The 13751-nt window shown below is 39.8% G+C and overlaps 1 protein-coding gene across 1 annotated transcript in view; it reads right to left on the bottom strand.

Moving 5' to 3' along the window:
- DNAH11 (dynein axonemal heavy chain 11) overlaps nt 1–13751 on the bottom strand; it is a 3435931-nt gene that overhangs the window by 1612396 nt on the left and 1809784 nt on the right. Inside the window, exon 51 of the mRNA XM_086939827.1 lies at nt 427–588. Within this exon, the coding sequence (XP_086795953.1) occupies nt 427–588 (162 nt within the window). The remainder of the gene's footprint in view (nt 1–426; nt 589–13751) is intronic.

Below are 13751 nucleotides of genomic sequence, written 5' to 3' on the forward strand. Positions count from 1 at the left end.
TTAACGATTTTTTGTTTATGTTTTTCCCCGTTCCCTACTATTGCTACTCCCCTAGCGGTTGTCTTCTCTGTTCTGTTTGAATACACTTAAGAGAACATCAAAAAAGCACCAAATACAGCACCCGTCCAACCACACAACCTGTAGGCAAGCGCTTGTGTGCCCCACAATGGAGTAGTAAGCGCTATATAAATGGTGCAGTGGCAATACAACACAACACAACAACCGCAGAATAACAATAACACTTCACTAATGGCTGTGCATGATGTTTTTTGTCCTTAGCATTTACAGAAAAAAATACATTAGGAGAGGCGCTTCCCACATGTCAGCATTAACTAAAATTGTATTTTTGGTTATTTTTGTGTAGATCACAACCATGGAGGTATCACGCACTGAAATATTAATGGGGTCGCTTGTCATCCTCATTACCTCAAAATACTTGTGTGCAGTATCTTGCAACACTTTTTGAAATATCTCCGAGTCCCTGGCCTCCACGAGCTTGTCACCATAAACACGAGAGGATTCATGAATCCACAGGCGGATGAGGTCATTAGGCTGCTTCAGGCAATCAGGAGTTGCAAAGAGGATTCCCTGGAGAAAGAAAACATGACTTTATACAGCTGCAGGTCAGACGAAAAAAGGCATTCTATAGACTTTAGCGAGAGGTCTCTTTAGAACCTGTCCATTCGTCTCGGACAATTCATTTCAAACTCCCATTGCACCTTAAGCACAATAAACATATCCCATCTGGCTCATCCTAATCATAGTGGGCCCTATTTAAAAAGGCATTTTCAATCATAAACAAAGCTTTACAGTTGAATTTACCATATGTATTCCTGCCAAGTATTCACCAACAAGGATTCATGGCATGATATCTTCGGTCTTGAATCACTCTCAAGGAGTGAGAAGTGGGTGTTTAAAGCCATTTTGAGCCTCGGAAGTTTGGCAATGTCTACAACCATACATATTTGTGGCCATTAGCACAGGTGGCTTTATTTCCCCTGTGTAGAATTATATGCTATGTAGAATTGGGACCCTGGGGGACATAGCACTAGACATTCCCCGTAGTTCACCTGGAATCCTACACTTGCACTTGGACTTGTCATAGAATGTTGCTAAAAAAAAATTTGCAAACTTAAGTTCAGAAAGAGATGTAAAACTATTCCTATACTTTTTTTTCCAAATGGATTTTTAACAGTGCTTTCTGTGAGACCAAACTGTGAGAGGACCCCTACCGGAGTATTGTGAAGAGTCCATAAACCAGGCAGAACATTAAGGGCCCCATTATGATAGTGAATGATCAGACCACCGTCCGCAGTCAGGAGACCGCCCGACAAGCATGTGACGGCCTGATCGCTGTCTTATATGACCACAGTGCTGGAGGTAGGAAAGGGCTCCATACCACAGTGGCTTGTGCTATGCCCAAGGAAAAGGGCCACAGCTTAAGTCGTCCTGGTATGGAGCACGTCCTGCAATTGCATGCACAGTGTACCCTGCATCATGTGGTGCATGGCACATGGTACATGTAGGTCAGTGGGAGCACTACATGTGCCTCCAGGGTCATCTAAAAGTGGCCCAGGATGGACAGGGGCCCTGTTTAAGGCCCCCAAATTTCATTCCCTACAACCTTTCAAAGGCAGTCTTCCAGGCAGGAAAAGGCTGTCAGAACGGTATTTCGTAATCCTGATGGCGGTGCCTGACTCGGCACTGCCACCATTCAGGAATGCAATTGCAACCGCTGCCAAGTGGGAATCACTGATACCGTCAGAGGTGGTGGTCCCCCCCGCCCAACTGCTGACCGACCAACCACCCAGAATTGTTATCAAGTGGTCAGACCTGTCGGTGTGCGGTTTGATCGCCATCGTTAAAAGGCTCGGAGTATGGTCCCATTCACCCTTAGTCATCACAAAAAACTTCATGTGCTAAGCAAATAAAGATCTTGTGTGAGGAGTCTTAAATGCCCCCGGAGACCAGGCTTAAAGACCCAATATCTCTAACGGCCATTTGAAGGAAGGGCAGGTATTCCTTGAAAAGAAAGGAGTCCTAAAGTAGCTTTAGAAACTGGCAGCCATAGTGTTATACCGTAGCCCTCTCAAAATAAGTCTCAACACTAGATATTGCACTTACATCTCTGCAAATCAATTCAATCTTCAAGGTGACAATCAAAATTATATGCCCCTGGTGAAGTACAGCTCTCAAGAACCTGTTCTCTGATCCAACAACCAGAGCTCAGTTTGTACAGTCTTTGCTGGTATACCAAAAATTAATTGGAGACTGTTCTCTAAAATGATGAGCAACCTAGTTTATACTGAGACAGTCAAATCCAACTCAAGCTTTGTCTTTTGGAGTTCACAAGGACCTAATCCCAAATAGTCAAAGAGGGTAGGGATTTTAGTGTCTCATCATCAATCTGGGAAGGACGCTTTGGGGCGTAATTGAAACCCACAATCATAACTTGATCCGTATTGATTTAATGACTTCCTTCAACAAAAACAAAGAGAATGCTTCCAACAACCGCAGCAAAGCGCTTTCTGTACAAACCTATTGTATATTATCTTCGATAAACAGGAAAAAAATTGGAGTGTGTCCAGCATTTGAACATTTGCAACATGAAACAGCTGTAAAGATCTGAGGAAGGTCATTCAAAAATATATGCAAAATGGTCCCGAATCAGCCCAGGTGGACCCTTTAATTTATAATGCGCATTTGGGCTATAGCTTTAAGAAAAAACTATTAACTGGGCCATACATGTTCTCATTCCAGCACTGCAAGCCAAGGGCCACATTTAGGCCATCATACCCCAAGAACATCTTAATACACATTAAGGAATATAAATAGTCTAAAAGCTTGCTAAAGGGTGCTATATCCCTCTCAGAAACCTGTTTCAGAAGGGCACATTAACTAATTTACACCCACATAACCTTGGTAATGATGGGTCAGAAACTTTCCAAAGACTTTTCCCACAGCATTAATAAGGGAGAATGGCCTATAACTGGATGGATGGCTCTAAGGAAATTTTAAAGGTTATATAAGTAGCCAGGGGCTGTCATGTATTCCTTGGAACCAAAGTGCATTATAAGTACAAAAATAAATGTTCCTTAAGATAAATGTTTGTTAAAGAAAATCTAGGAATTTGTGGTTAACAAATCAATTGTATGAGCTAAGCTAATGAATGGCATATCAGACAATTAAGGGGCGAGTATTTAAACCAACAAAGGGAAAAGGAAAATGCTGAGACAATAGAATTCAATCTATGATCTTTCATAGACATGGTAAAGAATGTCATGTTAAAATGACCAGGATGATAGAAGCAAGTGAGTCAGGGTAACTCAGTAATCACGCAGTACACAACGTGTGGCTATAATATTATAGCAACATACATACTTGAAGAAAAGAAGAAAGTGATTGGCTGTATATTTTGAAGCGTAGAATAGCAAGGATCTAAGTCAGGAATCCAAATTGAATGGTCATTAAAAATACAGTCCAATAGCTGTCAAACATCGACAGTTTTTCAAGTCCTATTAGTTAATCTTTTGGATTACATGGCCAATTGTTCCAGTTAGGAATCTAGGTAGGCTGGAAGTGCTAGAAGGAGCTGGAGGTTACTGTTCCTGTCTAGCAATAGCATGCTGTACTTGATGTACTTTCCTAAAGGTTGGACCCATTACCGTTCCTTTTCAAGTGGAATGAATCTGGCAGGTAGATATTTTAATCCAGCCCTTGGAAAATTACCTGCCTTTGTTTCGATTTAGGGCCTTAAAAACCTAATAGTCAGCACCTCAATCTCATATAATTGATTAATAAATTGATGGGTTGGAGTCTTATAAGAAGAGTTTAAAAAATATAAACTAGAATAATAACTAAACCATTTTGCTTCAGCAATCATCACTTCTATCTAAGTAATAAACACTTTATACCGGAGGCGACAAGAATATCTACGGTAATGGAGGGTTTTCTGCCTCCTTCAAATATTCAAATGCTCTAACAATTCAGTCCTTCTCTCTGTTTTTTCAATTATTGCTTCTTTTCAGTGATATACTGACAGAAGAAAGAGGACCTATTTGTCTGCTTCATAAATTTTGTAGGGCACTTTTCTCGCAGCATTCATTGTGAAGCCACAATTAGTGGGTTATTAAAGAGCAAAATTGGGTAGAATTTGATAAATATATTTTGGTATTCAACTAAATAAAAGAGAATACAATGTATGATGAATCTCGCCCTGCCAAACACATTTTATATATGGAAAACATTAATTAAAAAGCTCAGTGAGGACAGAATCCTGATGATTACTGACTCTCTTAGCAGATCTAAAGTTACAAGCTATCTGGAATATTAGCATACTTAAATGCTTGGCAAAGCGAAATCTCTCCATTTATAACCAGTATATTGGTCAAATGATCATGGTCGCTATCAAGCCTCTGGTTTGTTACCATGTTTCTTCCCAAGTGCTGTAGCTATATATTATTTACTGCATAATCCATAAATGTACTGTAACTAATAATATAGAAAGATGTACTAGGGATCATATGATTTATATTTCCTGCTAATAACTGTTTAATACCTTTCACTACAAAAATACTTCAAGAACTCTTGTGCCTATTTTGTACACAAATCTACAGTAATTCTATCAAGGAATTCCACTTGCGATATCTTCGGCATCAAGGGCCATATGTATCAAGCAAATTCGCATTCGCAAAGGCTGAAATTCGCAGAATTTCAGCCTTTGCGAATGCGAATTTTCAAAATGGTATGTATAAAGCAAAATCTGGTACAAAACAAGGAATCGCAAAATTTGTGATTCCTTATTTTGCAATTGCATTTAAGGAATCGCAAATTTAGCAATTCCTTAAATGCAATGCATGAAGCAAAAAAAAATAGCAAAATGTCCTTAAGGAATCGCAAATTACCACCAACTTCTAGTTGGTGGTAAGTTGCGAATTCCTTGAAAAATGCACATTTTTGCATTTTTCAAAGTGCCATGTGACACACATACATGCCCTTAGGGCATGTATTTTCGCCATATGTGCACCCATGCATATTTCAGAGGTGCAACAAGGAGTCCTTTGGACACCCCTGCACCCTTAAAATTATTCTCAATTTGCGATTAGCAAATTGCGAATCGCAAATTGAGAATAACTTCCCATTCTTTTCTATGGGCCTCCTGGCCCATAGGAATGAATGGGAAAGTATTCCTTAATTGCGATTCGCAATACCTATTTGCGATTCTCAAATAGCGATTTCTTAAAAATCGCTATTTGAGAATCTCAAATCAGTTTGATGATACATATGGCTCCAAGTCCCTTATTAGGACCAAAAACAAGGTGTGGTATTTGCTATTTTAATTAGTAGAACATACTGGTATGGAGCTATTACTAACCATTTTTTGGTGGTTTAAGAGGCTCCACAGATGATTCAGCACCTTTGGATTACCATAATTTATCACCCCTACATCATACACTGTGTACCTCTTTTTGAATGGTCACTCCTATTTCTTGTGGACTGATGCTGCTGGCTTTTGAACTCTGCACACTCGAGCACTGCTGTCCAGTTCCCAGTGTATGTGCTCTGACACATAAAATGTTGCAGAATGGTAGACTACTAATTAGTGTATTAAACTTTCCGGTAAAGCTGTAGTACCTGGTGTAGGAAATGCACAAATGACGCAGAGAAGCTAAATGCCACCTGCGCACTGCAGCATGTTATACCTCCCACTAGGTAGATAAAGAAAAGATGGCCACAGGTCTACCTGTGTAGCATGATTATTGTGGCTATTAAATCTGCAAGTGGACCAGTCCAAATAACCCTTTTGACAGGAGACAATCCTACTTTTAAATATGAGATAAGTCATCCTTAAGCAGTCCGTGTAGGCCACTAGGTAGTGTGCCTAGTATTTAAAAGTGTTACATGAAAGAATGTAATTTTGGAATATACCTAAAGTGGCCCGAAAAATATATTTGTACTGAAAAAGGGATGTAGTTGTCTTATGAAAAAAACTAAAGTCAGAATAAAATCATAAACTGATATTGTTTGTTTTGGACAATCTACCGTAATGATTCTACTGATTTTTTATCCTGTTTATTAATTTAAAAAACGGATTCACTGCTGAAGTTGGATTTTTAATAAATATTTATGAAAGGTGACTTTTCAAAAGTTAGACTTTGGATGCTGGAACACCCAGTCGGCTAATTAGCATTAGCCAGCCAACGGGTGACCATGGTCAGTGCTTCCCTTAATGAGGTGCAAAAACCACTTCCTTAGGAAACACATTGGTTTAAGTGTTTTGACAGGAGAACCTGTTTGTGAGTTATGAGACATCTATAAGTTGAGGAAGGGCAGAAGAGTAGGTAGGGTTCAGGAAATTCATCAACTTGATAAGGACTATGGTGGGGCCTGCCTACTCATAGTTAAGTGTAAAGGGAGATCTGGGGAAGAGAAGCCTATGTTCCCTGGCCCAGCTGTAGCCAGCTTAGCATCTGTCCAATGGAAGTTGAAGCTGGTTCCAGAACCAGTTCCCTAAAAATACCCCTGGCTGGTGCACCAGCCTTGAGGATTTGCCTCAGAATACTGCACTTTGAGATAGTTTGCAAGCAGGATATGCTGCAAAAGTGGGAAGGGGTGCCCTGAGAACTGTTTTTTTAGTTGGTTAAGGAATGTCCAGTAGTTACCCCCACTCACTGACTAGTGAACCCTACAAAAGCGCATCTGACCCACATCTCATCAGAACACATCTGAAGCTGAGGAAGAAAAGAAGATGACAGAATCTGCTGTTTATGACTGCTGGCGTTCTGAGGGACTGGACCTGCTCCAACTTGAACCCAGGATTAAGAAGTGGATACCAAGGGTCAGTTGCTTGATTTCCTATGTAGCTATACAGGCACAATGAGCTGAAAGAGGTCCTTTTCCTAGAGTGCCTAGCTGACCAGTAGCAAGTAGACCAGCCTTAGATCTTTTGATGTTCTCTGCTTGAGTACGTCTTGGCCCCTGTGTGCTGCCAGGGCTTGCTCTAGAAAATGCAGAACATTCAGGACTGAAATGTTTTGGACTGCCAAGACCTCCTGAGCAGTCGGGTGGACCTCGCAGTAATGCTGTCCAATTTCAATGCACTTTCCTTGGATACAGCTTCAGTCTCACCCTACTGGAGGATTTTGCACTCTAAAAAAAAAGAATAAATCAAAAGGTAAAATCATTGATTGGCGCCAACCCATTTGGGGTATCCGACCCATGCTCCATCATGGTAGGCCTGAAATAGCACTTAGGTCCCGGTCTACTGCTTCCACGTCTATTATTCGTGCAAAGTGCTTTTTGGAACTATTTTTACTTAAAAATTGAAAAGCTCAAATCTCTGTTTCCCTTATTTATTGTTGTGGTGTCCTTTTGTCTATTAAGTTTCATTTAATCTTTCTAATTCAGTTAGTGATTTTTCTAGTTTGGTGTTTTGACTTTATTAATGTTTTTTTACTGCATAAATACTTCACACATTCCCCCAAGTTAAGCCTTTCTGCTCTGTGCCATAGCTACCAGGGAGTTGCGCTCAGGTTAAATTAGTGACTTTAGGGTTCACCCAAAAAAAGTTAGATTTTAATATTTCTTGAGGTAGGTGAACACCCACCATAGTAATCCACTTTGTTACATTGATGCAAAATGAAGAACGAAAGAGACCACCTGAACCCCTTGGCAACCTGCCTTTAAAAAATTTATTTTCTCATCAATGAAAAAGCAACTTAGAATAAGTTGTGAACTAGAATAACTATTACCTACATTGTATCAAAGAATGGGAATAAATATAATACTGAGGAAATAAAAACTGGAGCAAGGGAAAATTGCTTCTCAACTTTGAGGCTGCACCATAGTTCCCGATGTCTGAAAGGACAGCAAGTGATTAAGCAAATTACACTGACTTCATAGGCAAGGCATGTCAGCGGAGTGGCTGAAAAGGACAGACTTTTTTCTAGATAATTTTGGTCTCAATTTCTTTTTTTAACAGGGTGTATGTTCCTCCACCTCATCCTTGTGTGGCCTCACTCGCTATTTTGTTAGATGTACCTAAGCTGAAGTGTCTGTGGGGAGCATGGCATGTGAAGATCAATTTCCTATAGCACTTCTATGCTGTTCTTATGTTTATTAAAAAGGCAATTTAGTCTATGCCTGACCATAACAAGTTATAATATGTATTTTTTACTCTATGCTTACTAACACACAGTAATTGGCTCACTTCAGCATTTATTGTCAGATAGACATACTGGAGTTTCAGTAAGTAGTACTAGCTTTTCTTCATTGTAAAGAGCCACAGACCTTAAAGGAAGATAAAAAACGAAACTAACCATACTACAAAAATCACTCTGTTCTGTTTTCTGTGTTCTCTATCTGCTCCCCAACAAAACTAAAAACAATCCAGTAATATGAGTAATCCTGGGACTGACAGGTAAATTGAGTGTACAGTTAAAATGTGGCTTGCCCTAATAAAAGGCTTAATAAGGATTCTACCCCTCATCCAAGTCACCACCACTACTAACTTGAGAAGACCAACTTGAAGAGATAAAAACGTGGAACCCCTTTATTGTAGAGACAAATAACTTATCGCAAAGAACTGAAGAGAAGCGGTCAATTCTTGACAACAGATTCATAGAGGTAGAAAAGAGTATCAGTAAGGTACAACATTTGATGGAAAAATGGATGACCTTGAGCAATGGGACTGAATCTTTTAAATGTGAACCAGAGGATTTGGATAATTTGAACAGAAGAAACTATCTGAGGCTGTTTGGGAGGAAGATAAAGGTTCTGAACAGTTGTTTTTCTTGAAGACAAATAGTGAGAAAATAGCTTTTTTGAGAAACCCTTCAAATCTTAAAATTAAGCGATTATTTAGCTTATCCTATAGTGTGCGAGGCCCTTCAAATCTTAAAATAAAGAGAGATTATTTAAAGACATCATTAGGTGTATCCTACAATGTTCAAATTTGATGAAGATTTTTATCAGTGAATAAGGAAAGGAAGTATATAGTTTGGATAGGTCAGAATGTGGTCTTTTCACAAGACGTCTCTGGAGCTACAGCAGAAAGAAGAATCACATTTGCAGCTCTTTATCCACCATTGTACTCCAAACACAGTACATTTGTCTATATCCATCATTGTCTGTTCAGAATTAGATGAAAACAAAAAACATATGAATGTGAGGACACAGCAAAGTATAAGGGAGTCACTTGTCTTCATAGGGCAGACGAGACAGGTGTTGAAAAACCTAATATGAAGGTATTTATGTAATCTTGTTTTTCTATGTATATTATTATTTAACCCCTTCGATGCTCATGACGAGCTCAGCTCATCATGAGGCACAGTTGAGCTCGTCATGAACAATGAGATATTCAATTTTTCAGCACAGGAGGAAAATGCCTCTAGCAGCCAAGGTGTTAATGATTTAATCAATGTCGTTTTTGTCTTTACATTTTATTGCATACAAAAAGGGAGTCTAGAGGGAAAGACAGAACTAGGACGCCCTCCACTCAAAGAGTCATCAAACAAAACAAGTCCTAGTTCTCACTGCAATATTTCCCTATTGATATATAGACATCAATGGTTGCTCATGAATCACACCAGGGAGTTCCTTAATCTAGGGATACTCGCGACGTCTCAATCTATTGCTTAAATAAAAAGCCGCCTAGCTCTGATCTCAACAATACGAGACAACACAGAACTCACAAACACTTTGAACGGACAAAAAATGTGTGAAGAGCGAGATGGCACCTAACGGGCGCACCACCAATGGGACCCCTGGCTGGTACTCACCAGGATGGCCCTGTTATCATCATTGGTGCCATCAAGCTTTAACGGAAACGTGTCTCAAACCCAAAGTAAACAGTGCGTGGTGCAGTGAACACAACTTATATGCAACAAAAACTAACAACATAAAACATTTAGACATATAAGATACTGTGCAAACAGGACGTTAAACTTTACTTATGTTCCTTTCTTTGTTGCAAACAGTAAACACTTGAATATAAAAAAGGAGAGTGTGAAGACTACCTATCACTTCACACCCCACTTACAGCTGTAAGTGAGGTGCCATCTCGCTCTTCACACATTTTTTGTCTGTTCAAAGTGTTTGTGAGTTCTGTGTTGTCTCGTATTGTTGAGATCAGAGCTAGGCTGCTTTTTATTTAAGCAATAGATTGAGACGTCGCGAGTATCCCTAGATTAAGGAACTCCCTGGTGTGATTCATGAGCAACCATTGATGTCTATATATCAATAGGGAAATATTGCAGTGAGAACTAGGACTTGTTTTGTTTGATGTTTACATTTTATTGACCTATTTTTTTTTTAGAGGGTGGTCTTTAGGTTTTTCTTGTGATATGTATCTTTTCTAGGTGGAGTTCTTGTCAACTTACCATTGTTTACAACATGTCCTCTTTTTTGAATGTGTAAGTCTTTCAGAGCGGAATTTTCTGAGATTTGGTCTCTTCTTATACACAAAAAGATCCCTTGGCTTCAGCACATTCGTGCTGTTAGTACCCAGTTAGATCTTTTGGAACTGTGGGAAACCCCTGAGAGTTATTGCATAGGGATATCAAAGAATGAACTCCTTTCTCATATACGTATGCAGAACATTCAAACGCTATCGAGCTCTGCAACATTGGGTAGGTTGACATCTGAGTTCCTCCTAGTTAAATCAGAATCCAAAACTGAGGAATTCATGGATCTAATTGAACCCCCGCTTGCACGAAAGCTATATATCCAGCTAAGACATGGCGCTCTACCAATTAGGTCTTTCACATCTAAATGGATAAAACCTAATAACGAAGTTTGCCCTGCATGTAGTTATAAAAATGAGAATGTAACTCATGTATTGTTTTTCTGCCCTGTCTATTCTGCAATTAGAAAATGTTGGCTGATTCCTATTTGTAAGAATTTGGGACTTTTGCGTTTTACACAGGCCTGCAGGATACTGACCTATGATACCTATCCTCCCATTGTGTTTGCGGTTTCTCGTTAGTTACTCAGTATGTGGCGTAGGCGGCAAACCTTTCTAACCTAATTGTTGTATTTATTGCTTTTATTTCTCGTATCCTGATAACTTGTAGTTAAATTTTCTTTTAACATTTTATGACTATTTATTGTTTTATTGTTCGTGCTGATGTATTTTATGTGCACTTTTATGGTCATTTGACCGAAATAAAGTTATCAATGAATGCAGTGATTTTAATTGTGGTACTTTTTGTTATATTATATGTCCTAATCATCATAAAGTGGTTTCAAATCCACCCCACATGCTCGGCCTAGCTGATCTGCATCATCAACAAAACCATTCACAAAAGAGCAACAACATAGGCTCGAAACTAGTCACCTGAGATGGCTCTAAACTAACTCTCAAGTGGAGAAATTCTCCTCCTGGAAGCTCCACAGCTCAAAAAGCATGCAACCTAAGCAGTCCTTTTCAGGGCGTGCTCATTAGATTTTAAACTCCAACTTCCCAAAAGACCTCAAAGATCTACTTTTCAATTATTACTTTGAACTATGACAAGTAGTATCCTTGCTGGTAACCAACTTAATCCAGTGATAGTAAATAATCCATCAGAAATCTGATGGCTCTAGGTCTGCTTCCCAATATAAATAAGCATACCTGGTCTTGAGTTTTGATATGAATACAAAGACAATTAAGTCTATTCCGTTCCTATCCCATGACTCAACACTGGCTATTCTTTACCATTTGCTACCACTGTGGGCTACCCACATTTGTAAAAATAATTTTGCTTCTGCTACCTCACGTAGTATTGGATTATTATTAGGGATGATAGGAGCACATGGAGATTGTCAGTGGAATTCCACGGAGTTGCTTAAAACTCTGTGAGTTTCCGCAGAGTTCCACCCATCCCTCAAAACCACTTTTTCTCTCGCCTTCATTTTGATAAGTACATCCTGTAATGCCTGCAATTGGCCATTGTTTGCATTTAGTTCACTTTTGTTTGTTTAGTTCCATTTACAGCCACTTTGCCTTCACAGTTGCCGCCCACCGCTCACAAGCTGGTGCAATATTGGCAGACTGCAATGCGCCACCCCCAATGTGGAAAGGTTTAACAAAACAGGGTTTCAGAGAAAGCTGTGAAGCAGCAGCGTTGAGACTGCAGGCATGGGAGCTGGAACCAAGCCATGTGCAGAGTAGCCCAAACAATGTCTGCCAGGTACACGCTGGTGATTTTTCCCCTCTGGAGCATCCTCACTCTGCCTTATGGTGTACCTTTCAGTAGCTGCTACAATCACCGTCATTTCTGGGGCTTCGCCCACCAGGTCGCTTCTTTATATAATTGAAACACAGTTAGTACCAGCGCTTGTTACTAACTTTGCACTCCAGCAGGTGCCTTATATTTTGCACAACCTAGTAAGATGTGATTATATGGTGATTTTTCAGAGATTTATTTAACAGGATTAGTCCAGTTATTGGTGGCTGATGGCTGGCATCACACAGACAGATACTCGCCCTGTTGCTGCTCCGGGTAAGCAGAGGGCTAGGCCCTGGGGGAGCCAGAGCCAGAAAATACTGCCCAAGTGTGTGTGCACCCTAACAGGCCCCTCCCACCCAGAAAGAATAGTCATCAAGTGTGAAAGACCCCCTCAGTAGACTCAGTGGAAGACTGAAAGAGCCATCAGGGTGTGGGAGCTCAAAGCAGTCCGTGGGTTTGGCAATACTCACCCCCATCAAAAACATACAGGTTTTCCAATACCAACCCAGTTCACAGTGAGCCCTGGCATCCTCTAGTTAACCAGCAGGCAAGGCTTCAATGCAGCATTCTGTCCAGCTTAATCTAGTTCTGTGCACATTCTTATTGACAGTAGCCACACTGGGTGGGCGGTAAACTCCGCTACGCTGCGAATTGCAAAGTTTTTGATGAACTCCGCTCTCCAAGTGGAGTAGCAAAACTCCACAAATTCCACAGGCGGAGTGGAGGTTACCGCCTACCCCTAATTAATATGCCACTTAATATTACTATCTGCTGTAGACATTGTGTCATTTCTGCTCTATTTTTCTACAAAATACTGCCATCTTATATAGTGCTCTGCTTCCCTAGTGGGTCTGATTCGAAGGACAAAGAAACGTGAATTAATTAATAAATAAACTTTATGCGGTGAAAAAGGCTGTGTTAAGGGTTTAGAGTCAATTGGGTTTCATATTGTTTATTTTTAATCCAAGCCTCTAAACTGATGTGCTCCCAAGGATACACCATTTGATGTGAAAGGGATCGTTTTGTATAAAACAAGAATCCACAAGTGAACAAGACATTGTGTAAATAATCATGAATTTGAACTACTTACCATTTTGTAATGCTATATGAGACTTTAATCTGTCCTACAACATGATATGTTTACTCAGGAAGAATTTCTAGTGATATTGTTCTTAAGAAGTTTTACAAGTCATCACAGTGAATGTTCCACTATATCTTTTTCTTGTCATCTCGACCATGGTGTCCACCTCAACAGTCCAAACATATCCAGTGCTCAGCACCCTCCCTACACTTGTAATCCAACCATCAGGTTCTATGTTGGATTTGGAACTAGACCAGTGACATTGCCATTGGCCCAACTAATTCACAGTCTTAACAAATAACTGCTCAGAAATTATTTCCAGTGTGTTACAAGGGAAATATTTTTCTTTTTCTCATGCAGTTCCTGATGTCACCCATACTATAATTGGTTATAATTAGGTCATTGATTGATTATCGCTACTGCAATCAGATTTAGTTTCTATATCTTAAATGTGAGCTTCT

Source organism: Lissotriton vulgaris, chromosome 10 (assembly GCF_964263255.1).
Source record: "Lissotriton vulgaris chromosome 10, aLisVul1.2, whole genome shotgun sequence".
NCBI lineage: Eukaryota > Metazoa > Chordata > Amphibia > Caudata > Salamandridae > Lissotriton > Lissotriton vulgaris.